A 27,250-nucleotide genomic window follows, 5' to 3' on the forward strand; every position below is an offset into this window, starting at 1 on the left:
CTGTAGGAAAAGACTACGTGGTGAGAAATGATTGAACAAATCTTTGATAGAAAATCTTTAATACCGAGTAAACATCTTACAAAGAATACACTTACAGCAACCAATTCATCCATAGCCTAAGAAACATACTCTCTATAAGGAAAAAATGCAGTAGCACAATAATACTTTCTCTTAAACAAAAACACTTACAAAAGAGTCCCTAGATAGAATATGACAACTACTTTTGAAAGGCACTGGGCATATTCAGGTGAGCAGGGGTCCATGTCAAAGGTCACAATTCAATTAGTGTTGCCGAAGTTCAGTGATACTACAGTTCCTGGTTCAAATCCAGGCTGTAACGCCTCTTGCCCCTCCGGAGCCCTAACGTGATGGCTCCCTTGTGTTCACATCAATGCTTAGCCAATAGCCATCAGAAAATATGTACAGTATATTACACTCAGATGCCATGTTCAAGTCTTTGGTATGAAATAAGATTTAGGTAGTTAATATTTTGGCCAGTTGAGGGGGAGGTGAACATGTGTGGAACATAATTCCACGGGTCCGCCACAGGAGGGTGATATAGGCTGTAGTTTAACAACTTGGCCACCAGAGGGGAGTAGAGTACCATGTGACTAATATAATAGGCTTGCATTGAAGGCCCAGGTACAGCAAAACAGGAGGAATAAATTGCCTCTAAGCAGAGTTGTCTGCCCCTTCTTGCTATCCATGCACAAGGGTGAGGAGAGCAGGTTTGGTCAGTCCCCCAAAAATAAATTCTTAGAGCTGTTTATTTGGCTCGAATAAAACTACTCCAGTGTTGTGCTGGTGTCTTTTTTAGGGGGTTGTCGAGAGCCTCACAGCATGAAAGACTGGGTGTGTTTGAAGTCCGCAGGCTGAGAGAGAAAAAACAGTAGCATATTTTCATTCGGTCAGAACTACTGCAGTTCAGCTCTTTCTCTTCATTATTAGTAACCATTTGGAGAATTTTACTTACTACTGCCAAGCGAATTCTACTAGAAATGATCATATTGTCTTTTAATATGGTTAGAAAATGTTATGTGTAAGCGGTAATGCTCAAGTCAACATTTCCTGTGAATATAATACCCATCCATAAATACACCAACAACAGAAAATCGGAGAAAAACTCACATCTTGGGGCGGAGGGGTATAGCTGGCATTAGTCCTGGAAGACAGAGGCATTTATAAAGATACTAGATTGTTTGACACAGTGGAGGGAGCGAGAGGGAGTTTACTAAATGTGATGCAGCTGTGGTCTCAGTAAAAACATTGGCCTCGATCAAAGAACCCCACTACATCAAACACAGTCCTATGGAGCGTAAAGGGCAACTTTTTCTGTAAAGGACTCCTGGGAACACACGTCCACACAAGCACAGTATGTGCTTCTATGTAAAGTCCTGTTCATTGTCTACATTTAAATCTATTACTCTGTCTGTGGGTCAGACTCACTTGTCTTCTGTTCTGTGGAGGTTCTGGCTGCTGATGTGGGCCACACCATGACACTGAGGGATCCAAAAGGACCTGGGGGGGTCAAAGTTGAGTGAGGGGGTGATGAGGTTCACACACACCATGCTCAGGGTTACCAACACGACCACACGGAGGGGGTAAGTTAATCACAATACAGCAGGGAGGGGAGTTTATTAGCAGCCAGGGTTCACTTGAGAAAGATGTCAATCACAATGTGACTTCCCTAGATAAACAGTGATTATTATTATTTGTAATTAATTTAAAAAAAATCATGATAGTATTCTTAGTCATCTAACTGGCCTAATCTAGAGTCAGTCAAAATAACAAACTTAGTTGTTCAACCTGGGTCATGAAACACCTGTTTGTGTCTCTCTGTGAGAAGAGACAGGCTTGCACTGCTGGGCTCAATCACACCTGTCACTCTACTGAACTTACTCAGCACGTTAAAACGCGCACACCTCTATTAGTCAGTGGTAGTTACACAGCAATGCAGATGTATTCAGTGTCAGGGTGTCTACACTGTATTTTAATAATTGTTATTGGAATTAAGGAGACAAGCTCTTACCTTCCTTTATGTCCTGGAGATGGACAGAAATGAAGAGGAGAGTGGAGACAAAGTAAGAGGAAGTGAACACAAAAACTTTCACTAGAAAATTGTATTTACTAACAGACAGACTGACAGACAAACACATATTGTATGTACATGGACAGACAGAGAAAGGAACAGACAGACTCACTGCTGAAGTAGCCATTACGGTGTGCATAGTACCCTCCGAAGCCACAAATGGCGATGACAAGACAGATGACCACGACCGCAGCAACGACCCCTGCCGTGTTTACATCCTCTGAAAGAGTGAGAAAGTCATACTAGTTGGTTACAATACTAAGGACACCTCAAGTAACATTTCTCTAGAAGCAGATGACATTCTCCTCTATGTAACCAACCCTCAAGCCAGTATCTGAGATATCTTGGATCTGATTAATTTGTTTTGTACCTTCTCTGGCTACAGAATCAATTGGAATAAGAGTGAATTAATGCCTGTTTGAGTGCAGGACCCTTCTTGGTTTCCTCCAAAAAAATGAACCTACCCAGGGATTGAATTTACAAAACTGTACTCTTCCCTATTTAAAGCTAAAAACCCTGTCATGTTTTGGCTCAATGACACACCTGTGTCATCCTTTTGGCTTGACGTGGAGCATGAGGATTGCTACCCCTACTCCATTGGTGCAGTGATGATGTCCCTTATATGCCTTGGGAAATCACTTTATATACACAAACCCATTGCACATAGCACATCTGTATTTGGAAACAAGTTAAGGTACACTTTGACCAATGTCATTCCTGCTCCCAATAGTGAGGAATCCTTCCTTTGCCCCTTCCAACTTAGACAATCCTTTTGATTGCTGGGGAAAGGTTAGGATCCATGCCATAAGGGATCTGTACATAGTGGGGGCCTTTGCATCCTTTGAACAACTGAGGGAAAAGTATGACCTTAAGAATAACTTTTTCAGATATTTGTGGAAAAGTGTTGCTTCTGTCCCTTTCCTCGCCCCAACCTGGGCTCGAACCAGGGACCATCTGAACACATCGACAAGTCACCCTTGAAGCATCATTACCTATCTCTCCACAAAAGCCACGGCTCGGTTATCCTTCTTGGGGTTATTCAAGAGTTCTTTTCTTTTTTGTTTTTGATGCTTGTCGTAACTGAGGGTTTTTTCTTTCCTTTTACTTTCATGACTGTTTTTGTTGTATCCATTTGTTGTAATGTTTTCTTGTATGCAACAAAGAAGATTAGAAGGCCAATTGTACAGTTGTATGCCTGTATATCGACACTTCACAATTTAATTGAATGTATTTTGTGTAACAGACATATACAACAAAATGTACAATGTGGACCCAGAGGATATCACTTGAAAGTATTCATTAAAACGCTTGTTCCCAAAGTGGTCCTCGATGGTTAAAACAATAACACATTTAATGATTACAAGGCAAGACAAAATTACAAAACAACCATAAATACATTCATTTATATTGACATCCTAAAAAGTGGCACTATTCACTGCACCTTTCCCTAACCTTAAAAATCACCCATATTCATTTTCACATGAAAACAATCTATTCATTGCACATCATACCGATCCTTCAAATAATACACCTGACCAGCAGTAGGGGGCACAAGGGGCAGTGGAGTGGTTTCTCTTACTTAGACAACCTTGTCCAAATAAACCTTTTCCTTCTTTTTCAAGCTATTTCTACTTTTTCTTTGTTTGATCTCCAGGGGGAGGCTATTCCATAGACAAATGCCTGTATAGAAAAACATGCTCCTCACAGTACTGTTTACTCTTGGGATTTTACAAGACATAACACTAGCTCTGGTATTGTAACTGTGTTGGTTATAGACCATATCAATGTGGTTTGAAGCACGAGATTCACGCTAGTTTGTGGAAAGACAAAACTACACTCATATGAACAACAATCATTCTTCTAATTACACACACACACACACTTGCATGCACGCACACCCACCTATCTTCATGTGTTTAGCCTCACACATCTTGGACTGCCCCACTTTGTTTGATGCCAGACAGCTGTACTGTCCCGTGTCGCCTCTCGCCACCGACTTAAACTCCTGCCAGAGGAGAGGGAAAGAGACAGATGGAGGGCTCAGCAGAAAGAAAAAGAGGAAGGAAGATGATATGGTGCACAGAACCTGTACAGTATTTTTGGCAATTGGTCTAAAATTTACTAATGTGCTTCCAAACTAAGGGTCTATATGGGTTGATGTCTGACCAAAGGGAAGTGACCTATATCAGTATATTGATTGCAGCACTCGCAATACACTGGATCACTGCTACTCTAACTTCCGCGGTGCATACAAGGCCCTCCCCCGCCCTTCTTTCAGAAAATCTGACCACGACTCCATTTTGCTCCTCCCTTCCTATAGGCAGAAACTCAAACAGGATATACCCGTGACAAGGACTATTCAACGCTTTTCTGACCAATCGGAATCCACGCCTCAAGATTGTTTTGATCACGCGGACTGGGACATGTTCCGATTAGCCTCAGAGAATAATAGCGATTTATATGCTGATTCGGTGAGTGAGTTTATAAGGAAGTGCATAGGAGATGTTGTACCCACTGTGACTATTAAAATCTACCCAAACCAGAAACCGTGGATAGATGGCGGCATTCGAGCAAAACTGAAAGCGCGAACCACCGCATTTAAACATGGAAAGGTGACTGGGAATATGGCCAAATACAAACAGTGTAGTTATTTCCTCCGCAAGGCAATCAAACAAGCGAAATGTCAGTATAGAGACAAAGTGAAGCTCCAATTCAACGGCTCAGATACAAGACGTACATGGCAGGGTCTACAGACAATCATGGACTACAAAAAGAAAACCAGCCATGTCAAGGACACCGACGTCTTCCTTCAAGACAAACTAAACACCTTTGCCCGCTTTGAGGATAATACAGTGCCACCGATGCGGCCCGCTACCAAGGACTGTGGGCTCTTCTTCTCCGTGGCCAATGTGAGTAAGACATTTAAACGTGTTAACCATCGCAAGGCTGCCGGCCCAGACGGCATCCCTAGCCGCGTCCTCAGAGCATGCGTAGACCAGCTGGCGGGTGTGTTTACGAACATATTCAATTTCTCCCTATCCCAGTCTGGTGTCCCCACATGCTTCAAGATGTCCACCACTGTTCCTGTACCCAAGAAGGCAAAGGTAACTGAACTAAATGACTATCGCCCCGTAGCACTCACTTCTGACATCATGAAGTGCTTTGAGAGACTAGTCAAGGATCATATCACCTCCACCTTACCTGTCACCCTCGACCCACTACAATTTGCATACTGCCCCAATAGGTCCACAGACGATACAATCACCATCACACTGCACACTGCCCTATCCCATCTGGAAAAGAGGAATACCTATGTAAGAATGCTGTTCACTGGCTATAGCTCAGCATTCAACACCATAGTACCCTCCAAGCTCATCATTAAGCTTGAGGCCCTGGGTCTCAACCCTGCCCTGTGCAATTGGGTCCTGGACTTCTTGACGGGCCGCCCCTAAGTGGTAAAGGTAGGAAACAACATCTCCACTTCGCTGATCCTCAACACTGGGGCCCCACAAGGGTGGGTGCTCAGCCCCCTCCTGTACTCCCTGTTCACCCATGACTGTGTGGCCATGCCCACCTCCAACATCAAGTTTGCAGATGACACAACAATGGTAGGCTTGATTACCTTTAACTTCCTGACTGATGTCTTGAGATGTTGCTTCAATATATCCACATCATTTTCTTTCCTCATGATGCCATGATCCCTACTGCAGCAAAGCACCCCCACAACATGATGCTGCCACCCCCGAGCTTCACGGTTGGGATGGTGTTCTTCGGCTTGCAAGCCTCCCCCTTTTTCCTCCAAACATAACGATGGCCATTATGGCCAAACAGTTCTATTTTTGTTACATCAGACCAGAGGACATTTCTCCAAAAAGTACGATCTTTGTCCCCATGTGCAGTTGCAAACCGTAGTCTGGCTTTTTTTATGGCGGTTTTGGAGCAGTGGCTTCTTCCTTGCTGAGCGGCCTTTCAGTTTATGTCAATATAGGACTTGTTTTACTGTGGATATAGATACTTTTGTACCCGTTTCCTCCAGCGTCTTCACAAGGTCCTTTGCTGTTGTACTGGGATTGATTTTCACTTTTCGCACATAAGTTGAACATAATAAACGGCTCTCTATCCACCGGATGTGTACCAAGCTCACTAAAAGTGGCAGTAATAAAGCCTCTCTTGAAAAAGCCGAATCTTGACCCAGAAATTATAAAAAACTATCGGCCTATATCGAATCTTCCATTCCTCTCAAAAAAAATTGAAAAAGCTGTTGCACACCAACTCACTGCCTTCCTGAAGACAAACAATGTATACGAAACGCTTCAGTCTGGTTTTAGACCCCATCATAGCACTGAGACTGCACTTGTGAAGGTGGTAAATGACCTTTTAATGACGTCAGACCGAGGCTCTGCATCTGTCCTCGTGCTCCTAGATCTTAGTGCCGCTTTTGATACCATCGATCACCACATTCTTTTGGAGAGATTGGAAACCCAAATTGGTCTACATGGACAAGTTCTGGCCTGGTTTAGATCTTATCTGTCGGAAAGATATCAGTTTGTCTCTGTGAATGGTTTGTCCTCTGACAAATCAATTGTAAATTTCGGTGTTCCTCAAGGTTCCGTTTTAGGACCACTATTGTTTTCACTATATATTTTACCTCTTGGGGATGTCATTCGAAAACATAATGTTAAATTTCACTGCTATGCGGACGACACACAGCTGTACATTTCAATGAAACATTTTGAAGCCCCAAAATTGCTCTCGCTAGAAGCCTGTGTTTCAGACATAAGGAAATGGATGGCTGCAAACTTTCTACTTTTAAACTCGGACAAAACAGAGATGCTTGTTCTAGGTCCCAAGAAACAAAGAGATCTTCTGTTGAATCTGACAATTAATCTGGATGGCTGTACAGTCGTCTCAAATAAAACTGTGAAGGACCTCGGCGTTACTCTGGACCCTGATCTCTCTTTTGAAGAACATATCAAGACTGTTTCAAGGACAGCTTTTTTCCATCTACGTAACATTGCAAAAATCAGAAACTTTCTGTCCAAAAATGACGCAGAAAAATTAATCCATGTTTTTGTTACTTCTAGGCTGGACTACTGCAATGCTCTACTTTCCGGCTACCCGGATAAAGCACTAAACAAACTTCAGTTAGTGCTAAATACGGCTGCTAGAATCCTGACTAGAACCAAAAAATTTGATCATATTACTCCAGTGCTAGCCTCCCTACACTGGCTTCCTGTTAAGGCAAGGGCTGATTTCAAGGTTTTACTGCTAACCTACAAAGCATTACATGGGCTTGCTCCTACCTATCTTTCCGATTTGGTCCTGCCGTACATACCTACACGTACGCTACGGTCACAAGACGCAGGCCTCCTAATTGTCCCTAGAATTTCTAAGCAAACGGCTGGAGGTAGGGCTTTCTCCTATAGAGCTCCATTTTTATGGAATGGTCTGCCTACCCATGTGAGAGACGCAGACTCAGTCTCAACCTTTAAGTCTTTACTGAAGACTTATCTCTTCAGTAGGTCCTATGATTAAGTATAGTCTGGCCCAGGAGTGTGAAGGTGAACGGAAAGGCTGGAGCAACGAACCGCCCTTGCTGTCTCTGCCTTGCCGGTTCCCCTCTTTCCACTGGGATTCTCTGCCTTTAACCCTATTACAGGGGCTGAGTCACTGACTTACTGGTGTTCTTCCATGCCGTCCATGGGAGGGGTGCGTCACTTGAGTGGGTTGAGTCACTGATGTGGTCTTCCTGTCTGGGTTGGCGCCCCCCCCCCTTGGGTTGTGCCATGGCGGAGATCTTTGTGGGCTATACTCGGCCTTGTCTTCGGACGGTAAGTTGGTGGTTGTAGACATCCCTCTAGTGATGTGGGGGCTGTGCTTTGGCAAAGTGGGTGGGGTTATATACCGCCTGTTTGGCCCTGTCCGGGGGTATCATCGGATGGGGCCACAGTGTCTTCTGATCATTCCTGTCTCAGCCTCCAGTATTTATGCTGCAGTAGTTTACGTGTCGGGGGGCTAGGGTCAGTCTGTTACATCTGGAGTATTCTCTTGTCTTATTCGGTGTCCTGTGTGAATTTAAATATGCTCTCTCTAATTCTCTCTTTCTCTCTTTCTTTCTTTCTTTCTTTCTCTCGGAGGACCTGAGCCCTAGGACCATGCCTCGGGACTACCTGGCATGATGACTCCTTGCTGTCCCCAGTCCACCTGGCCATGCTGCTGCTCCAGTTTCAACTGTTCTGCCTGCGGCTACGGAACCCTGACCTGTTCACCGGACGTGCTTGTTGCACCCTCGACAACTACTCTGATTATTATTATTTGACCATGCTGGTCATTTATGAACATTTTAACATCTTGACCATGTTCTGTTATAATATCCACCCGGCACAGCCAGAAGAGGACTGGCCACCCCTCATAGCCTGGTTCCTCTCTAGGTTTCTTCCTAGGTTTTTGGCCTTTCTAGGGAGTTTTTCCTAGGGAGTTTTTCCTAGCCACCGTGCTTCTTTCACATGCATTGCTTGCTGTTTTGGGTTTTAGGCTGGGTTTCTGTACAGCACTTTGAGATTTCAGCTGATATACGAAGGGCTATATAAATAAATTTGAAGTACGTTTATCTCTAGGAGACAGAACGCATCTCCTTCCTGAGCGGTAGGACGGCTGCTTGGTCCCATGGTGTTTATACTAGCGTACTATTGTTCGTACAGATGAACGTGGTACCTTCAGGCGTTTGGAAATTGCTCCCAAGGATGACCCAGACTTGTGGAGTTCTACAATTCTTTTTCTGAGGTCTTGGCTGATTTCTTTTGATTTTCTGATCATGTCAAGCAAAGAGGCACTGAGTTTTAAGGTAGGCCTTGAAATACATCCACAGGTACACCTCCAATTGACTCAAATGATGTCAATTAGCCTATCAGAATCTTCTAAAGCCATGACCTAATTTTCTGGAATTTTCCAAGCTGTTTAAAGGCACAGTCAACTTAGTGTATGTAAACTCTGACCCACTGGAATTGTGATACAGTGAATTGTAAGTGAAATAATCTGTCTGTAAACAATTGTTGGAAAAATTACTTGTGTCATGAACAAAGTAGATGTCCTAACCGACTTGCCAAAACTATAGTTTGTTAACAAGAAATTTGTGGAGTGGTTGAAAAACAAGTTTTAATGACTGTAACCTAAGTGTATGTAAACTTCTGACTTTAACTGTATATGTATGTATTCTTATTCCATCCCTTTACTTAGATTTGTGTGTATTAGGTAGTTGTTGTGGAATTGTTAGATTACTTGTTAGATATTGCTGCACTGTCAGAACTAGAAGCACAAGCATTTCGCTACACGCAATAACATCTGCTAACCATGTGTATGTGACCAATAGAATTTGATTTGATTTGAGGTAGCCACTGTTGGTCTGAACTGTAGCTAAGGTTTCAGTGTCCTACTGAGGTTTATATTATCATATACTGTGCTAGTGGTTGGTTATACTTCCATGTATTGGAGTCTATTTTGGAGGCCTGCTACATCGGATGCATAACTTACAGTATACGGAGCGTGAGGCGCTCCTATTAATCTTAATTCAACTTGGGCGTAAGTGGGTGAAGGTAAGTAGGTGAAGCTATACTTTGGTTCTATTTTCAAGATTTTTTCCCGCAGCTCACAATAGGATAAAGAAGCTTGCACGTTGCTCTCGTTGGCCAAAAGTTACACTTCCAGTGTAGCACACAGTCAGTGGGTGTGTGGCTGGGCCCTTGTTCTGTCAAATTGCTTTACTGACATATACAGTGCATTCGGAAAGAATTCAGACCCCTTGACTTTTTCCACATTTTGTTACGTTACAGCCGTATTCTAAAATGGATTAAATAGTTTTTGTTTTTCATCTACACACAATACCCCATAATGACAAAGCAAAAACTGTTTTTTAAAAATGTTTTGTTTGCAAAGTTAAAAAAACAACAACTGAAATATCACATTTAAAGTATTCAGACCCTTTACTCAGTACTTTGTTGAAGCACCTTTGGCAGTGATTATAGCCTAGAGTCTTCTTGGGTTTGACACTACACGCTTGGCACAACTGTATTTGGGGAGTTTCTCCCATTCTTCTCTGCAGATCTTCTCAAGCTCTGTCAGGTTGATGATTGTGGACTACAGGAAAAGGAGGACCGAGCATTCCCCCATTGTCATCAACGGGGTTGTAGTGGAGGAGGTTGAGAGCTTCAAGTTCCTTGGTGTCCACATCAACAAACTATCATGGTCCAAACACGCCAAGACAGTCGTGAATTTTTATTTTTTTATTTTTTATTTAACCTTTATTTAACTAGGCAAGTCAAAGGGCACAACAAAGCCTATTCCTCCTCAGGAGACTGAAAAGATTTGGCATGGGTCCTCAGATCCTGCATCATCGAGAGCATCACTGCCTGGTATGGCAACTGCTCGGCCTCCGACCGCAAGGCACTACAGAGGGTAGTACATCACTGGGGCCAAGCTTCCTGCCATCCAGGACCTCTATACCAGGCATTGTCAGAGGAAAGCCCTAAAAATTGTCAAAGACTCTAGCCACCCTAGTCATAGACTGTTCTCTCTGCTGCCGCACGGCAAGCGTTACCGGAGCGCCAAGTCTAGGTCCAAGAGGCTTCTTAACAGCTTCTACCCCCAAGCCATAAGACTCCTGAACAGCTAATCAAATGGCTACCCAGACTATTTGCATTGTCCCCCCACCCTTTATGCTACTCTCTGTTTATTATCTATGCATAGTCACTTTAACTCTACCTACATGTACATATTACTTCAATTACCTCGACTAACATTGACTCTGTACCGGTACCCCCTGTATATAGCCTCGCTATTGTTATTTTACTGCTGCTCTTTAATTACTTGTTACTTTTATTTTTTACTTAACACTTATTTTTCTTAAAACTGCATTTTTGGTTAAGGGCTTGTAAGTAAGCATTTCAATGTAAGGTCTACACCTGTTGTATTTGGCGCATGTGACAAATACAATTTGATTTGATTTGTATGGGGATAGTCACTGCACAGCTATTTTTCAGGTCTCTCCAGAGATGTTAGATCAGGTTCAAGTCCGGGCTCTGGCTGGGCCACTCAAGGACATTCAGAGATTTGTCCCGAAGCCACTGTGTTGTCTTGGCTGTGTGCTTAGGGTCGTTCCCTGTGGCTCAGTTGGTAGAGCATGGTGTTTGTAACGCCAGCATGGTGTGTGCAACGCCAGGGTTGTGGGTTCGATTCCCACGGGGGGCCAGTACAAAAAAAAAAAAAAAACACATGAAATGAAAATGAAATGTATGAAAAATGTATGAAATATATGCATTCACTACTGTAAGTCGCTCTGGATAACAGTGTCTGCTAAATGACTAAAATGTAAAATGTAAATGTAAAATGTTATCCTGTTGGAAGCTGAACCTTCGCCCCCAGTCTGAGGTCCCGAGTGCTCTGGAACTGGTTTTCATCAAGGATCTCTCTGTACTTTGCTCTGTTCATCTTTCCCTCAATCCTGACTAGTCTCCCAGTCCCTGCTACTGAAAAACATCCCCACAGCATGATGCTGCCTCCCCATGCCTCACCGTAGCGATGGTGCCAGGTTTCCTTGAGATGTGTTGCTTGGCATTCAGGCCAAAGAGTTCAATCTTGGTTTCATCAGACCAGAGAATCTTGTTTCTCATGGTCTGAGAGTCTTTAGGTGCCTTTTGGCAAACTCCAAGCGGGCTGTCGTGCCTTTTACTGAGGATTGTTTTCTGTTTGGCCACTCTACCATAAAGGCTTGATTGGTGGAGTGCTGCAGAGATGGTTGTCTTTCTGAAAGGTTCTCCCATCTCCATAGAGGAACTGTAGAGCTCTGTCAGAGTGACCATCGGGTTCTTGGTCACCTCCCTGACCAAGGCCCTTCTCCCCCGACTGCTCAGTTTGGCAGGCGGCCAACTTTAGGAAGTGTCTTGGTGGTTCCAAACTTCTTCCATTTAAGAATGATGAGGCCACTGTATTATTGGGGACCTTCAATGCTGCAGAATGTTTTTGGTACCCTTCCCCAGATCTGGGCCTCGACACAATCCTGTCTCGGAGCTATACAGACAATTCCTTTGACCCTATGGCTTGGTTTTTGCTCTGACATGCACCGTCAACTGTGGGACCTTATATAGACAGGTGTGTGCCTTTACAAATCATTTCCAATCAATTGAATTTACCACAGGTGGACTCCAGTCAAGTTGTAGAAACATCTCAAGGATGATCAATGGAAACAGGATGCACCTGAGCTCAATTTCGAGTCTCATAGAAGAGAGTCTGAATACTTATGTAAATAAGGTATTTCTGTTTTTTTAATTTATAATACATTTGCAAACATTTCGAAAAACCTGTTTTCACTTTGTCATTATGCGGTAATGTGTGTAGATTGATGAGGATTGTTTTATTTATTTTATCAATTTTAGAATAAAGCTGTACCGTAACTAAATGTGGAAAAAGGAAGGGGTCTGAATACTTTGAATGCACTGAGTAAATCGTGCCAAAGCATCAATGGTATGACTGTATATACACTGTTCTTAAAAAGTATCTCACCAGTATGCCGGTGAATGGGTTGAGGTGGTAGGTGGCGTTGGCCATGCGGGAGGGGGTCAGCGGCTTGTCGTCTTTATACCAGGAGTAGGTGGCTGGGGGGATGCTCTGCTGTTCCATACAGCGCAGCTGCACCATAGAGCCCGTCAGGGCCGAGCTGGGGATCTCACAGGATGGGGTGTGGGGGGGAACTGTGGGGAGGGTACAGCCACAATGTCAGCAGGGTTAAGTGGGTGCACAAACAGCATGTCTGAGACAACACACAGACACACTCAGTCAAACAGACGGTGTGGTACCCACCCAAGACTGTGAGGGTAATGTTAGTCTCCCCCAGGGTGATGGTGTCACGAGGGGCAGTGATCTCACAGCGGTATTCACCCGCGTCTTTCTGGGTCACCCTCTGTAAGGTCACCGTTGCCCCCTTGATCCTTGCACGCCCCGCAAAGGCTCCTGGCAGAGTGGAAACCAGTCAACACAGAGAAGAGGGAGATGTGGAGATGTGGTTTCTTAAGGAAAAATGTTCTACTTAAACTAACATCAACCATCTGGTAACTTCTGATACAAATTTCTTTGTAATGTTCATCACATCCTGCTTTATGTTGATGAAGCTCTTAAAATGAATTTCCCTCGGGAGGAAGTAAATTAAATCGGAGTCTGAAGATGGGCTCTGGACAGGGGTTAAAACAGACAGAAAGAGAGCGATGGAAGACAATGTGCCAGGACAGCTCATCACCTCTGAACTGTCCCTCATAGTAAACAAATGATACATCTGTTCCTTTCTTCTTCCACTCGATTCGAGGATTCGGTTCCTTCTCGGTCCGAAAATCACAGCTCAGAACCACATCAGAGTTCTCACGGACCTCCACCATGGGTGTGGTTGTTGACACAGTAACAGGGACAATTGGAAGGCCTGAGGGATAGAGAGAGAGGTGCAACATATGGGGTTGGGGGAAAGGGTTGTAAGATGGACAAGTTATGAACAAGTTAACGCAGTGATAACTGATTATAATTGCTTTATAGCTGATTTATGAACAAGTTTATAATCTGTTATAAACCAGTTATATTCAGTTATGATGAACCAGTTGTAAATGTTGTATGAACCAATTATATCTGTTATGAACCAGTTTTTCCTCTGGACTAGTTCCTCTGGACTGGTGGAGCATGATGACTCATGGCTGATTGTTTGGTTGGCTGGCTAGCTGTGTCTGTCTGTGTGCGTCTGTGCCTGTATGTGTGTGGCTCATGTTGAACATGTGCATCTTGACAGGAACAGGAAATAGGAGCAGTCCTTCCTGTTGTTTGATTGCTGCAGGGCTCAAGATTATTGTTTTGTCATCCTGTTGCTGTCCATAGGTCGCCCGGGTAATGCCCATCCATTGAGGGAGGAGTGCGTGTTGTGTGTGCATATGTATGTGTGTGTGGGGGGATTAACTGAACCACAGTTTGGTACAATAACGTTATGTACCACACACACGCACACTGAATATTTGGGTCGTTCCATGAAAAGACTGCCTTTCGCGTCCCTTTTGACATTTTAAGTAGAAATTGTGCAGCAATATTGAATTTTAAAAGCCTGTTATATTAAATGAAGAGCCTTTTAATATATACTGTACCACATGGAGAAGAAAAATCTGTTTTTTCAGTGGTGGAAAAAGTACCCAATTGTCATACCTGAGTAAAAGTAAAGATACCTTAATAGAAAATGACTCAAGTAAAAGTCCTCCAGTAAAATACTATTTGAGTAAAAGTCTAAAAGTATTTGGTTTGAAATATACAGTTGAAGTCGGAAGTTTACATACACCTTAACCAAATACATTTAAACTCAATTTTTCACAATTCCTGACATTTAATCCTAATAACAATTCCCTGTCTCAGGTCAGTTAGGATCACAACTTTATTTTAAGAATGTGAAATGTCAGAATAATAGTAGAGAGGATGATTTATTTCAGCTTTTATTTCTTTCATCACATTCCCAGTGGGTCAGAAGTTTACATACACTCAATTAATATTTGGTAGCATTGCCTTTAAATTGTTTAACTTGGGTCAAACGTTTCAGGTAGCCTTTCACAAGCTTCCCACAATAAGTTAGGTGAATTTTGGCCCATTCCTCCTGACAGTGCTGGTGTAACTGAATCAGGTTTGTAGGCCTCCTTGTAGCCTTTTTCAGTTCTGCCCACAAATGTTCTATAGGATTGAGGTCAGGGCTTTGTGATGACCACTCCAATACCTTGACTTTGTTGTCCTTAAGCCATTTTGTCACAACTTTGGAAGTATGCTTGGGGTCATTGTCCATTTGGAAGACCCATTTGCGACCAAGCTTTAACTTCCTGACTGATGTGTTGAGATGTTGCTTCAATATATCCACATAATGTTCTTTCCTCATGATTCCATCTATTTTGTGAAGTGCCCCAGACCCTCTTGCAGCAAAGCACCCCCACAACATGTTGCTGCAACCCCCGTGCTTCACGGTTGGGATGGTGTTCTTCAGCTTGCAAGCCTCCCCCTTTTTCCTCCAAACATAACGATGGTCATTATGGCCAAACAGTTCTATTTTTGTTTCATCAGACCAGAGGACTTTTCTCCAAAAAGTACAATCTTTGTCCCCATGTGCAGTTGCAAACCGTAGTCTGGCTTTTTTATGGCGGTTTTGGGTCAGTGGCTTCTTCCTTGCTGAGCGGCCTTTCAGGTTATGTCGATATAGGACTCGTTTTACTGTGAATATAGACACTTTTGTACCTGTGTCCTTCAGCACAAGGTCCTTTGCTGTTGTTCTGGGATTGATTTTCACTTTTCGCACCAAAGTACGTTCATCTCTAAGAGACAGAACGCGTCTCTTTCCTGAGCGGTATGACGGCTGCATGGTCCCATGGTGTTTATACTTAGGTACTATTGTTTTTACAGATGAACGTGGTGCCTTCAGGCATTTGGAAATTGCTCCCAAGGATAAACCAGACTTGTGGAGGTCTACAATTTTTTTCTGAGGTCTTGGATGATTTCATTTGATATTCCCATGATGTCAAGCAAAGAGGCACTGAGTTTTAAGGTAGGCCTTGAAATACATCCACAGGTACACCTCCAATTGACTCAAATTATGTCAATTAGCCTATCAGAAGCTCCTAAAGCCATAATATCATTTTCTGGAATTTTCCAAGCTGTTTAAAGGCACAGTCAACTTAGTGTATGTAAACTTCTGACACACTGGAATTGTGATACAGTGAATTATAAGTGAAATAATCTGTCTGTAAACAATTGTTGTAATAATTACTTGTCATCCACAAAGTAGATGTCCTAACCGACTTGCCAAAACTATAGTTTGTCAACAAGACATTTGTGGAGTGGTTGAAAAACAAGTTTTAATGACTCCAACCTAAGTGTATGTAAACTTCCGACTTCAAATGCACATAAGTATCAATGTAAAAGTATAAATAATTTCAAATTCCTTATATTAAGCAAACCAGACAGCACCAATTTCTTGTCTTTTTTATTTATTTACGGATAGCCAGGGGCTTACTCCAACATAATTTACAAACGAAGCATTTATATTTAGTGATTCCATCAGATCAGAGACAGTAGAGATGGCCAATGATGTGCTCTTGATACGTGTGTGAATTGGACCATTTTCCTGTCCTGGTAAGCATTCAAAATGTAACTAGTACTTTTGGATGTCAGAGAAAATGTATGTAGTAAAAAGTACATTATTTTCTTTAGGAATGTAGTGAAGTAAAAGTAGTCAAAAATATAAATAAGTAAAAAGTACTACTTTTTGGGGGGTATCTGTAATTTACTAAGTACTTTACACCACTGTTTTTTTTATATGAATAAAGCCTTGCTAAAGTGCCAAAATTCTGCATTTTGACATGACCCTCTGCACACCCTCTATTTACATTTACATTTAAGTCATTTAGCAGACGCTCTTATCCAGAGCGACTTACAAATTGGTGCATTCACCTTATGATATCCAGTGGAACAACCACTTTACAATAGTGCATCTAAATCTTTAAGGGGGGGGGGGGTTAGAAGGATTACTTTATCCTATCCCAGGTATTCCTTAAAGAGGTGGGGTTTCAGGTGTCTCCGGAAGGTGGCGATTGACTCCGCTGTCCTGGCGTCGTGAGGGAGCTTGTTCCACCATTGGGGTGCCAGAGCAGCGAACAGTTTGGACTGGGCTGAGCGGGAACCGTGCTTCCTCAGAGGTAGGGGGGCCAGCAGGCCAGAGGTGGATGAACGTAGTGCCCTTGTTTGGGTGTAGGGCCTGATCAGAGCCTGAAGGTATGGAGGTGCCGTTCCCCTCACAGCTCCGTAGGCAAGCACCATGGTCTTGTAGCGGATGCGAGCTTCAACTGGAAGCCAGTGGAGAGAGCGGAGGAGTGGGGTGACGTGAGAGAACTTGGGAAGGTTGAACACCAGACGGGCTGCGGCATTCTGGATGAGTTGTAGGGGTTCAATGGCACAGGCAGGGAGCCCAGCCAACAGCGAGTTGCAGTAATCCAGACGGGAGATGACAAGTGCCTGGATTAGGACCTGCGTCGCTTCCTGTGTGAGGCAGGGTCGTACTCTGCGAATGTTGTAGAGCATGAACCTACAGGATCGGGTCACCGCGTTGATGTTAGTGGAGAACGACAGGGTGTTGTCCAGGATCACGCCAAGGTTCTTAGCACTCTGGGAGGAGGACACAAGGGAGTTGTCAACCGTGATGGCGAGATCATGGAACGGGCAATCCTTCCCCGGGAGGAAGAGCAGCTCCGTCTTGCCGAGGTTCAGCTTGAGGTGGTGATCCGTCATCCACACTGATATGTCTGCCAGACATGCAGAGATGCGATTCGCCGCCTGGTTATCAGAAGGGGGAAAGGAGAAGACTAATTGTGTGTCGTCTGCATAGCAATGATAGGAGAGACCATGTGAGGATATGACAGAGCCAAGTGACTTGGTGTATAGCGAGAGTAGGAGAGGGCCTAGAACAGAGCCCTGGGGGACACCAGTGGTGAGAGCGCGTGGTGCGGAGACAGATTCTCGTCACGCCACCTGGTAGGAGCGACCTGTCAGGTAGGACGCAATCCAAGCATGGGCCGCGCCGGAGATGCCCAACTCGGAGAGGGTGGAGAGGAAGATCTGATGGTTCACAGTATCAAAGGCAGCAGATAGGTCTAGAAGGATGAGAGCAGAGGAGAGAGAGTTAGCTTTAGCAGTGCGGAGAGCCTCCGTGACACAGAGAAGAGCAGTCTCAGTTGAATGCCCAGTCTTGAAACCTGACTGATTAGGATCAAGAAGGTCATTCTGAGAGAGATAGCAGGAGAGCTGGCCAAGGACGGCACGTTCAAGAGTTTTGGAGAGAAAAGAAAGAAGGGATACTGGTCTGTAGTTGTTGACATGGGAGGGATCGAGTGTAGGTTTTTTCAGAAGGGGTGCAACTCTCGCTCTCTTGAAGACGGAAGGGACGTAGCCAGCGGTCAAGGATGAGTTGATGAGCGAGGTGAGGTAGGGGAGAAGGTCTCCGGAAATGGTCTGGAAAAGAGAGGAGGGGATAGGGTCAAGTGGGCAGGTTGTTTGGCGGCCGGCCGTCACAAGACGCAAGATTTCATCTGGAGAGAGAGGGGAGAAAGAGGTCAAAGCACAGGGTAGGGCAGTGTGAGCAGGACCAGCGGTGTCGTTTGACTTAGCAAACGAGGATCGGATATCGTCAACCTTCTTTTCAAAATGGTTGACGAAGTCATCCGCAGAGAGGGAGGAGGGGGGGAGGGGGAGGAGGATTTAGGAGGGAGGAGAAGGTAGCAAAGAGCTTCCTAGGGTTAGAGGCAGATGCTTGGAATTTAGAGTGGTAGAAAGTGGCTTTAGCAGCAGAGACAGAAGAGGAGAATGTAGAGAGGAGGGAGTGAAAGGATGCCAGGTCCGCAGGGAGGCGAGTTTTCCTCCATTTCCGCTCGGCTGCCCGGAGTCCTGTTCTGTGAGCTCGCAGTGAGTCGTCGAGCCATGGAGCAGGAGGGGAGGACCGAGCCGGCCTGGAGGATAGGGGACAGAGAAAATCAAAGGATGCAGAAAGGGAGGAGAGGAGGGTTGAGGAGGCAGAATCAGGAGATAGGTTGGAGAAGGTTTGAGCAGAGGGAAGAGATGATAGGATGGAAGAGGAGAGAGTAGCGGGAGAGAGAGAGCGAAGGTTGGGACGGCGCAATACCATCCGAGTAGGGGCAGAGTGAGAAGTGTTGGATGAGAGCGAGAGGGAAAAGGATACAAGGTAGTGGTCGGAGATTTGGAGGGGAGTTGCAATGAGATTAGTGGAAGAACAGCATCTAGTAAAGATGAGGTCAAGCGTATTGCCTGCCTTGTGAGTAGGGGGGGGAAGGTGAGAGGGTGAGGTCAAAAGAGGAGAGGAGTGGAAAGAAGGAGGCAGAGAGGAATGAGTCAAAGGTAGACGTGGGGAGGTTAAAGTCACCCAGAACTGTGAGAGGTGAGCCATCCTCAGGAAAGGAACTTATCAAGGCGTCAAGCTCATTGATGAACTCTCCAAGGGAACCTGGAGGGCGATAAATGATAAGGATGTTAAGCTTGAAAGGGCTGGTAACTGTGACAGCATGGAATTCAAATGAGGAGATAGACAGATGGGTCAGGGGAGAAAGAGAGAATGTCCACTTGGGAGAGATGAGGATTCCAGTGCCACCACCCCGCTGGCTCGATGCTCTAGGGGTATGCGAGAATACGTGGGCAGACGAGGAGAGAGCAGTAGGAGTAGCAGTGTTATCTGTGGTAATCCATGTTTCCGTCAGCGCCAGGAAGTCTAGGGACTGGAGGGTAGCATAGGCTGAGATGAACTCAGCCTTGTTGGCCGCAGACCGGCAGTTCCAGAGGCTGCCGGAGACCTGGAACTCCACGTGGGTCGTGCGCGCTGGGACCACCAGGTTAGAGTGGCAGCGGCCACGCGGTGTGAAGCGTTTGTATGGCCTGTGCAGAGGGGAGAGAACAGGGATAGACAGACACATGGTTGACAAGTTACAGAAGTGTTGTTTCTTGTATTATTGTCTCTTGTGTCTTTAGAGAACTGTTTCACTTTGATATCCTTTTTCTTCTGTCCTGATTTTCTCTTTCTTTTCTTCTGTTAACTAGATATTCTTTGTTATTCTTCGTTAGCTAGCTAGCTTCTTCCAAAAGAGTCCCTAGCAACTGCTTAGCAACTGGTAAACAATTCAGCTAGCTAAGATAACTACAATTTTATGAAAAATAGTAACTTTTTTCAAAAGCCTATCTTCTTTGTGTTGCTTGTTTTTTCTCCTATTCAGTCTTGCAGTTTTCTTTTGATTTTTTTCCGATGTACTTCACTCTAAAAACCATGTAAATTTCAATATTTGTAGGAGCTCATTTTTCAGCTGCTGCTGCTCAAATTGGAATTTGTTTGTTTCTATGATTCTAGAAAGTGCTTAACCCACTTAACCCCAACATTTCACCATCATTGTAAAGCCCTAGTTATTTTGTTGCTTTGACAAAGTAATTTCTGAAGATTATTTCTTTCATTATTGATTCATTTATGTCTGTCCCTCATTTTAAGGTCAACCGTGTTATGTGAACTAAACTTTTTTCAAAATAAACATTTAACATTAGTGTAAAAGCAGGTGAGCTGGTTGTACTCTTTTTGGCCATTTTGCGGTGTAAAGCTGAGCGGGTTAAGCATAACATGTCAACTGTTACCCATAGATAGACATGCTAGAAATGTTTTAACAATAAAACAAAAAGCGTGTGAAGCTTGCATTCAGTTGCCACTCCCTGTTGCACACGAGACAATGTCCTGTGTAAATGCGTGCTATCCTTTGGGTACTGTTAAAAACGTAATTTTATGTGACGTCGGAGCTCCAGACCATCCACACTAGTCGTTTCTCAATTCCATCATAAATCGTTAAGTTTAATCGGCTAGCTATACACAGACACATATTTAACACACCCAGACAAACACATTTATTTTGTGTTGTGTTTGTATAGGCCAACATACATTTTTCCTTCCATTGTTTCAGTAAATACTGAGATGTATTCAGATAACACACTTATTCACACACATGTTCAACTAGATAACTGTAATGACATCTGTATCACTGCATAACCTACTAATACTATATTCCGCTCAATTAATTAAATACTGACAATTTCTGTCCTGCAAAGCACAAGGCTATCTGTCATGGCCTAGTGCTGGTAAACGTCACATCAAAAGACCTAAAGCACCCGGTCTACACCAGTGGTTCCCAACCTTTTTCGGTCACTGTACCACCAACTGAATTTTGCTCTGCCTGGAGTACCCCTGAAGTACCCCCTCATGTGCATTTTACCAATAAGCCTATGCTCATGAGTCTTATCAAGGCCAAGTACCCCTGGTTGGGAACCCACTGGTCTACACTGTACTTAACTGAGGTCAACAACCAAATGAGCCATTCACTGCTAGCTTCCTGTTTAGTTAGCTTCTGTTTGTTGCACTACTTCCTTTGGTTCTATTAGAGGACCAGAGGAGGGGGGGGGGTCTGACCAATTCTCCTGGTCTCCTGCTTTCCCCTATTGAAGGGCATCCCATTCTTCCACTGTCTACATCCCAAATGGCATCCCATTCCCTACATAGTGGTCAAAAGTAGTACACTATATAGGGAATAGAGACGCAAACCAGGTCTACGTGGAAGAATGGAGGCCAAAGTGAGACAAAGGCATTGGGGAGGCACAGGAAGTAATAATGGATTTACAGGTCCTCTCAGGGTGAAGGTGGCCATCTTAAATGGCCATAAAAGCAGAGCAAAAGTTGGGAAACAAAACGTAAACAACTTCCTCGCTGAAAAACAATGAAGCAAACAATGAAAGCATACTCAATTTCATTTCAATCTAGTCGATTCACAGGAAATAAACGGAAAAACAGAACGTGTCCCACATTGATTTTGAATTCTCGTTCTGAATCTTAGTTATGAGTATTTAGGCAATTAGGTCTACATAGGCCTACACATTATCAGTGGCAGAGTGCTCTCTCTATTACGTTTGATGTGCGTAAGTACAGTATGAATTCAAACTGCAGGCTCATGTTGCCTATTCACATTGTCCTTCAGGATGTTTGAGTACAGTAGGCGGTAAAAGTGCAGCCTTGTGTATTTTGTCCCTCCCTGCTTGCTGTCTGTGTTACTTTGTGAGTATGTGTAACATTGTTATCACTGCAGCTGTGTGCCCCTCATCACTCCCTCTTTCTCTCTGAGGAGGAGCATTGTCTCTCCCTGGCTGGATGGACAAAGAGAGAAAGGGAGAGAGAGAGGGACAGAGGATAAGGGAGAGAGATAGACAGAGAGGATGAGATGTGGAAGGAGATAGAGAATGAGAGAGAACGAGAGAGATAAGAGTTTTATTCTATATTATCAGGATCCATCATTAGCATCCTCTGTTAAAGAAACTGTTGTCATAGTGTCGGCTGTGGCGAACAACAGCCACCTTGAGGAGTGTCTCCTTGAGATAACACAGACGTGAGAACAAACCTGACATAATGCCTACACTTTCTCTGTCTGCTGAATGGTGACCTGTCCCTCTCTGAACCCTATGAGCTATTGTGCCTGGGACCTACCAGGGTTGGGGTCAATTCAAATTGAAGTCAGTCAATTCAGGTAAGAAAACTAAAACTCCAATTCAAAAATTTAAAAATGGGAATTTATTTTAAACGGAAAATGAGACCCTACTTCTATAAAAAAATAATCTAAATGCAAATACTTACGAATTGAGTGACTTCAATTGGAATTGACCCCAAACCGGGGACACACACACACACACACAAGCCCAACTGGGTTCAAACACGGTTCTCCTGCAAGCCCCCCCCCCCCACACACAAACTACAAAAACTACACAAGTAGACACATGACCAACCAAGCAAGCACAGACACCTACACACAAGCTCATACTGCAGATAGTTTTAAATACCTATTATTATAAGCTACAACTGAGCACTAAATCTGAGCTAGGAGCATTTCATATGGTAGACATCTAAGAGGACATCCATTTCCAGACAGAGAGGGATCTAGAGAGGCAGAGAGAATGTGAGTGTTTTCCTAGAAGAACAAAGCCCCTATGTATCTGTATAACCCTGCACTGCTCTGACAGGAACAGCTGTGCCAGTCAGGGTTGGAGGTGGCGGTGCTTGCAAAATGTCTGCATCCGAAATGGTACCACAATGTTCAAGACTTAAAACAAGCCTCACCTAATCTACAGGACAGAACACAGCCCAATCAAGTCTGAAGCAAACTATTCCAAACAGTTCCAAACAATAAATCAGCAGACATCAACAGTTGGCCAGACCTGAATGCAGCCCCTCCCCTGGCTGTTTGGCATCTCACTGACACCATGGAATCGTCCCAAATGGCACCATTTGTAGTGCACTACTTTTGACCAGGGAACTATGTGCCCTGATAAAAAGTAGTGCACTATAAAGAGAATAGAGTGGCATTTGGGATGGAACCATATGATGACCTGCTGTTATCAAAGTTGGTGGTACCCACCCTTGGGTTGCCCACATCCCGATTAGACTGGCCTGTTTCCAACAATAACTTAAGGCCACATTAGTGGTCCATATCGGTTTTCTGTAGTTGCATGTAGTCCAATATCATCGCAATAACACGCACGCACACACAGTGAGGAAGGCGTTAGCCAACACGAATGGAGTGTGCTCTTGGTCTAGGACATGATGCATTTACTGTATACGAAAGACCGGCAACGTTGGAAAACTTTAGTATAGGCCATATGTTTCTCCAGAAACGAAGATGATTAAGTAATAAATTAAGTCAATTGCAACCGAATCAAGTGCTGGACCCTTTTTTATTTGTGTGTGTGTGTGTGACTAGAAGCCAGGGGCGGAAATCCCGGGGGGGACGGGGGACACACGACCCCCCCATCCTGGGAAAAATATGATTTGTCCCCCCCAATATATCACTGAAACATAACTATGTAATTTAAATAATATTAATAATATGCAATGAAAGCAATTGTGCTGATTATAGACACTTAATAGCGCGTTTTTAAGTTTCAAAATATTGCGACCCCCCCACCCTTTTCCTCACAATGGTTTGATCCACTGGCAAGGTAACAGAGGGGTCGTAGCCACTGTCTGAAAGGCACTCAATGAACGTAACTGACGTGAGGTTAATCCAGTCAATCGCGCACACACACTAGCTGAATATGCAGAGCTAGCGCGCAAATATTAACTATTAAGCTAGCTAGTACCTATTCCATTTATGTGGCCTCGTCAAAGATGGAATCTTTGCTATCGTCAATTTATTCCGAGATCAGCATGCAGATGTAAGATAGTGCTTCAAAGTCCCTGTGATAAGGTTAGCGATAAACTGAAGTCCAAACTGAACAGAACTACACTCTCTTCTACCATTGTCTTAAATATATTTAATGGTCTCGTTGCAAAAGCTAAATTGTCGCAAGGGAACTTTTATTTATTTTATTTAACCCGGGTAGCAAAGATTATAGCAAACACCACTGAAACTGAATTGGTGCTCGCTAGCTTTGCAAATTCAGCTATTGTTGGAAGCCAGCCAATATGAAAGAAACTATTAAAATTACAAAAGGTTGCAGCATATGTTGTGTAAATGGTGAACTCATACAGCTGTCAACTCGTAATTTTAATCCGTTTCACATTTGCTAGCTACCTTTTAGAACGAAGCCCAAATAGAATGATAAAAGATAAGATGATAGAAGCCCATCTCCTACTGTAAATAACCTACACACTGTGTGTGTGTGTAGCCAGCCAGCCAGGTAGAAAAATGGCAGAAAAATAAAAGACGGACATCAGAGTATTTTTCAGTACACCAAAACGCAAAGTAAGAATCCTAGTAGCCTAATATCTCAAAGACTAGTTGATAAAATGTTCATAAGAAAGAAATGAAATTCTAATGGAAATGTTTCACAATGATGTCATTAGGCAGAGCAGGCAACAGATGGCACACAGACAGCAGAGTTGGGGACAGATATGCAGGGACAGACTGGCAGAGACAGGGAGTCTCAGGTAAGTTTGTTGAGTCTTTGTTTGGCAACATTATGAAAGGTTCTCCATTTTTTTTACTTGTAAAATAGGAACATAATTGGAAAATGCCATGGATACACCCACTCTCAACTTAAACTGGTGACTAAACTAAGATTTGTTAAAGGCAATGGTATTGCTGTTGTGAGTAGTTGTGTAGTTTTGGGTACCGGTAGTTAGGAGTACGGCAAACACCTTATTTCTTTGGTTCCTCAATATACATTTACAATGTAGGCTATGTGTTACAGCACTACTTTTGGTGTCCCCCTCAGGAATTGCTCTTGAGAAAATTTCATGATGTAATTGTCCCCCCCAAAGTTGATATCAGATTTTCGCCCCTGCTAGAAGCATCAACATGATATAGTGATCTTACAGTTCACAGTAAGATAACAATAATCCTGTTTTTTTTTATTAGGTGCTTTATCAATATTTTCCTAACATAAACAGCTGACATGACATTACACATGGCATTACACATACAAAAGCAATAGGGATGATGGTAATTTAATTATCAATACCAATACAGCTCAACCTTAACATGCAATATTACACACGCGCAAGCACGCAAACAAACACACACGAATTACTCGTTATCATACGGAGGAGTAGTCTAAATGCAAAAGTTTACTTACATTGCATCAGTAGAATGACAAGGGGTAAAAACAGTGGCGCTTTCTCCATCCTGAACTCCTGCTGTTCAAAAGTCTTTCCTTTCTCGAAAGATGAGCTTTCTTGAGCGTCAACCTGTTCCCGCACTTGTCCACAACTCCAGTAATTCCAGAATTTCGTCACTCCTTTGGGGAAATTATGTTCCAAAACTGCGTAGTACTTCCTGAGCAGTTAGGCAGCGCGGGGGCGGTTCGGAATTGGCACTTTCGGACTTTCTGTAAACTATTACACTAGCCGCAGGGCATACGGCTGCAGAGTGGCTGTCCTCTGTCACTGTAGACGGGCTCTCTGCAATCTTACTGTTGTGGTAGGGAGGGAGGTTTGGAGGGGCGAGGAAGCGAGTTGGTGGGGAGCTCCTTGAGAAGGAATGCAGAGAGCGAAACGCTGTGTCCAAGACGCGCACTACACTTGTCCATCGTACGCAACGCGCCAACAATGGCCAACTGCACTGATGACAGTTTTTTTCTGTGAGTATGTGTCATAGGATTTAAGTGCTGAGACTATCTACCCAGTGCCCACAGGCATAACGCCATGCTATTTACTTTGATACATTTTGATGAATTACTATAAAAGAGGACCACCACGAAGAGTATAGGAAGCGACACCTGTTGCCAGGTGTGATTGTCGGATTGTCGAACTCGGACAATGCTTTCAGATAGAATGAAGAAACGGCGCACAATGATACCCTTGTAATTAGTTGAAATTGGTCCTTAATGAATGATGCAAATTTTTCATTATAACGTCCTTCAAAGTAATTCACAATTGCAGGGTGGTTATCATTCTTTCCGCAGTCCCTTAGGGCAGTGGCGTGTATTCATGGATGCCAAGGGAATCCAGGCTTCCAATTTTTTTACGAATAAAATGCATACAATTAGTTTGTATCTTTCGTCTCTCCGTGATTCATAATTGTCCTTCAATTCGCAAGAGGCTGAATGTCTCACAGGAGAAAACATCCGAGCGAGCGAAACAGCGTCCTTCTGTCTCTCTATGTGTAGGCCAGCTATATGATGCTGTCTGGTCTAAACGAGTATGACATTGTTGCCGCCCGTAGGTTTGAAGGCAAGGGAAGCCAGGAAGAATCTGGCCTCCCTTGATAAAAAAAAGTATACAAAATGTGCCAATCAGCTTTGAGCTAAACTGAGCGAGCTCGATAGTGTGGCACACCAAAAACAAGTGTAAAAGGGAAGCCAGTTTGGATTTTGGCATCACTCCTATCAAATCCCATTGAGAGCATACTTAAATGACAAACACTTGAATTTTTGCATGTTGTTGTTGTACTCCGGTGGCCAGCTAGCTAGCTAAAATTGTCCCATTCCTAAATTAGCCATGGATGGAGATAGGGATTTGGACTTGTGGTTTTACATCATTATTCGTACTGGTCAATGATTATAATGGTGATTATGATCCAACCATTCATTCATACATGTTTGTGCCCCTGGCCTGAGAGGATGGAAGTTCAATATGTAGCTAGATGTAGAAGGCTAATGTTAAACTAGTTAATGTTGCCATTGAATGGAAGTTAGGCTAGCGAGCAAGCACTTTAGCAAGGTAGACTACAATAAAAAATAAAAGCATGTACTGTATAACAGAGTGATAGGCCGTTTCGTCAACATGAAAGAGGATGGCATTTCTCTAGTAGGGTGAGTCAAAAATTCTACTTGCACGAATGAAAGAAATCAGAACCATGGACAGCCACATATTTGGCTTACAATGATTGGACTAAATTGTTTTTGGTATCTTTTAGTTGTCACTGTATTAGACTAAGCAGAGGTGATTTGATGATGTTGAAATGGTGCTGGAATAGTGGAGGCAGCTCCTGTTTTCTTTGCGACTTGTGGTAACTCTCCGTGGTTCTAAATCAATAGTTACTTGTTTAGTGATCCGAAAATGTTGGAAACGTTACCTTGCTTGACCATGCTGTAGGTCAT

The 27,250-nt window shown here is 43.6% G+C and overlaps 1 protein-coding gene across 1 annotated transcript; it reads right to left on the bottom strand.

Annotated features, from left to right (window-relative positions):
* Positions 1-42: 42 nt before the first annotated feature.
* On the bottom strand, positions 43-25,573 carry LOC115195918 (junctional adhesion molecule B). Its single transcript, XM_029756265.1, has 10 exons — positions 25,286-25,573; positions 13,374-13,550; positions 12,941-13,090; positions 12,644-12,831; positions 3,992-4,094; positions 2,202-2,309; positions 2,030-2,042; positions 1,447-1,518; positions 1,129-1,162; positions 43-872 (listed from the first exon to the last, which is right to left on the bottom strand). Exons 1-10 carry the CDS (start codon positions 25,332-25,334, stop codon positions 834-836), a joined length of 933 nt encoding a protein of 310 aa, XP_029612125.1. The 5' UTR covers positions 25,335-25,573; the 3' UTR covers positions 43-833.
* Positions 25,574-27,250: the final 1,677 nt, after the last annotated feature.

Source organism: Salmo trutta, chromosome 6 (assembly GCF_901001165.1).
Source record: "Salmo trutta chromosome 6, fSalTru1.1, whole genome shotgun sequence".
In the NCBI taxonomy this organism is placed as follows: Eukaryota; Metazoa; Chordata; class Actinopteri; order Salmoniformes; family Salmonidae; genus Salmo; species Salmo trutta.